Source organism: Dendronephthya gigantea, unplaced genomic scaffold (assembly GCF_004324835.1).
Source record: "Dendronephthya gigantea isolate DGI-Jeju-01 unplaced genomic scaffold, DenGig_1.0 000009F, whole genome shotgun sequence".
Taxonomy (NCBI): Eukaryota; Metazoa; Cnidaria; class Anthozoa; order Malacalcyonacea; family Nephtheidae; genus Dendronephthya; species Dendronephthya gigantea.
The window spans coordinates 1,513,761-1,517,180 of record NW_021163019.1 but is presented as its reverse complement, the minus strand read 5'-3'; the positions used below and the strand labels follow the sequence as shown (position 1 = coordinate 1,517,180).

Genomic DNA, 3,420 nt, shown 5'->3' with positions numbered 1-3,420 from the left:
CTGCACGATTTTACGCACAAAATATCCTTCAGCTGAAAGTGGAATGTATTCTATAAAACCACAAGGACTCTCTGTTCGAGTATTTTGTGACATGACTTCAAAGAATGGTGTTGGTGTGACAGAGATTGGACATGACAGTGAATCAAGAACTCTTGTGAGTGGATGTGAACCTGAAGGTTGTTACAAGAGAACGATTAAATATGAAATTTCAATGGAGCAGATTGTTGCCATTATGAACCAGTCCAAGAATTGTGAACAGTTTATAAAGTATGAATGTTACGAAAGTATGTTTCTAAACTCTGGTTATGGTTGGTGGGTATCACGTCAAGGTTCAAAGATGAATTACTGGGGTGGAGCGGCAGTCGACAGTGGAAAATGTGCCTGTGGAATGAACAACAGCTGTGCAGATGGAAGAAAATGTAATTGTGACAGGAATGACTACACATGGCGTGAAGACAGTGGATACCTGACAGACAAGAACACGCTGCCTGTTACTGAACTGAGATTTGGAGATGCTGACGGTGTTTTATTGTCAAACGGACAAAGAGAGTCAGGTTTTCATACACTGGGAAAATTACGTTGCTGGGGTTAAGAGATGGATTCAGATGATCTTGTCACCTGAATAACCTAACTTTGATAATCAATATTCGTTAAACTACTGAGACGCATGGTAACCATGCAAGGCTATTCATTTGTCCTAGAATCGCATGTTTTAGTTTTACAATATTATCAAATATTATAGATTTAAGTATTCAAAATTTTTAAAATCGGTTTATCACAGAGTCGAGACTTGGAACACATCCGAGTGATCCGACGACGGATTAATTCACAGTCTTCTACATGTAGATAGATGGAAATATTTTCATTTCATACAATATACAGTGCATGGGTCGCAGCACTCCAGCACTCTTCTTCAATGTACCTGGATTGTTTTAATTATTGTATGTTGTTGACCTGCAGACTGCAGTCTTATTCGCCTGTCATGAAAATCAAATTCATCACAGTATGAATTCCACACCATTAAAGTTCACAATTTTGCCGCCATTGTACAATAAAATTAATCATGGATAACTGTCAGAAATGGAAAGTACCGTTTCTCGAAAAGTCCATATAAAAAATTCCCGCGCGCAATTGTAGAGCATGCATGCATCTGTCCGAGAGCAGACTATACTTTTCACATGCTACCATTTTTCCCTACAGTACCGTGAGTACACTATAATTTCATGCTATAAGTTACAACGTGTTGAGATATGCTCTAAATATTCTAAATAAGGTTAATTGACATAACTGAACCGCAATGTTATGTATATATGTATATAAGAATGTAATCTCTGGCTACCAGAAATACCAACGTAAAAATAGTTGTTGCACGTACCAAAATTGTAAATCTTGTATGGTAATGAAATATAATATGTCAAAATAGTTAACATAGATATCATTCTGTATATATATGAGTGATTTGTATGATTAAAATATATTCCTTTGTAAAACTCCTAAGTTGTATGTTGTGCTTCGTATTCAAGAAAGAGCGATGGCAACGGTACAAACCCTAACACAACAAGTAGACTGAGTGCATAATAGATAAAATGAATTCACCGGGTGTATCTATGGCAAGGGGCTTACATGCACCCAGTTCAGGGGAACTGTACGCCTCAGCCCCTGTTCATAATTCGTGAAGTTTATATAATTTCATTGTCTGAATCTATTTTCTAGCTAATTGACTATGATTACGTGAACAAGTTTATTGATTTCTTCACCTTTCAACCGCCATTCCTATTTGCACCTGTTAAAATTTAAAAGCGGCGGCCATTGTAGCATTGTTTGACTATTTCCCATAGCGAACGAGTTAGTTTTTGCGTATATGAACAGAAAAGTAACTAAAGCCAATGCAGTACGTACAGCTTTATCAATAACACACTACATTCCATTTGTAAAAAGTGAATTTGATCCGAAAAAGTTGGATCCTGTGAACCGGGGCCTTCAAGAGTCTTTCTACAGGACTACATTAATAAAGTCTTCTTCGGACAGGTCTATTTCATTTCATACAAGATACTGCATGCGAAGTTTCCTATATATCACCCTCTTAATAAATGTCCCTAAATTGCTTCAATGTTGTAATAGTTATGAATACCCTTTGTTGAGAAGTGTATCAAATTCTCTCGCGCAATTCGAGATTGGCATGGCTTGACTTTATTCCTATACTGATTTGAATATTTCCCCTTGCAGGTATTATGGTGTACCAGTAAACCCTATTTATTGAAATTCCAACAATACTACACTCAAAGAACACCTTGAAACATGTTTATCTAACAAATCATTTCATCTGAAAGGGCACTGACCATTTGTTAATGTCTGAATTCAAAGTATTATAGTCAATGTCGGAAATGGATTTTTCAATTCTTTATCATTTATTAACTATATCAAAGCCTTCTTCGGACAGGTCTAGCTTCCTATATATCACCCTCTTATTAAACACGTCTCTAAGTTGTTTCAATGATTGTATGTAGCTAATTTTTGCACGTTTTCTTATTTTTCTGTCGCGTTAGCTAATAATATATGCATGCAAGAAATTTTCATCATCTTTTACATTGCCAACTAAAATTATTAATAGATAAATAGAAGTTTGAAAAATATTTTAGTAATCATCGTGAAATATAGTCAAGTCAAATGCATGCTTGACACATTCATTCAAGAGTTGAATAGTTGTGTTGGACGATTAAATATTTCAGTCGATTTTAACTTGACTTTGCACAGACCATGGCTATCAGCCATATATGACGTGAGCGAATGGTATGATTCATTTATAATAATATATAGCCAGAACATTATAATGATAAAATGTGCAAACTTATATAAAATCCTCATCACAAATTCTCACTTTTTACTCTCATTGTAAATAACCTGATATACCCTTAGTAGCTTAGCCAATCAGATTGCGTAACAGCTCATATAACACGGCGAGTAGCTATATAAGATAAGTATATAGCTATATATGTATATATACACCGCTGTAGATCTTTATATTTAAGTATAATATAAATAATTTTATCCATCCTCTGCTCGGGTGCATGATTGGGAAAGATATTTCAACCCGGGTCAGCGACGAAAGACTTTCGTATGAAATATTGCGCGGAATAGCAATTACCTCGGGTCTATAGCTAAATGATATATATAATATATTTATACTATCTTTAGACTTTACTCATTTCTTTTTGAATATATGGTTCCTAAATAGAATTGTCAATATCATCTTAAAAAATGAAGAGGAATATTAGAAATAAATGTGGTCTTAATGAAAGTCTGTTTTGCATCACATCTTAAAACAAGTGTTAAAGACTTAAATAATGTTTAGTTGACGAATGGCCATCTTACTGAGCATTTGTGCGTTAGTTTTCACCTCAAGAATACTCCAGCCGGGTG

At 34.9% G+C, this 3,420-nt stretch overlaps 1 protein-coding gene across 1 annotated transcript; it reads left to right on the top strand.

The window, feature by feature from the left end:
• LOC114517683 (neurexin-4-like) lies at positions 1–592 on the top strand. The gene has a single exon (XM_028537474.1). The coding sequence runs from the start codon at positions 44–46 to the stop codon at positions 590–592; it is 549 nt and encodes a 182-aa protein (XP_028393275.1). The 5' UTR covers positions 1–43.
• Positions 593–3,420: the final 2,828 nt, after the last annotated feature.

Bases quoted from the DNA above. Each gene is read 5' to 3' on its own strand.
- LOC114517683 (XM_028537474.1), top strand. From the start codon at position 44: ATGTATTCTATAAAACCACAAGGACTCTCTGTTCGAGTATTTTGTGAC.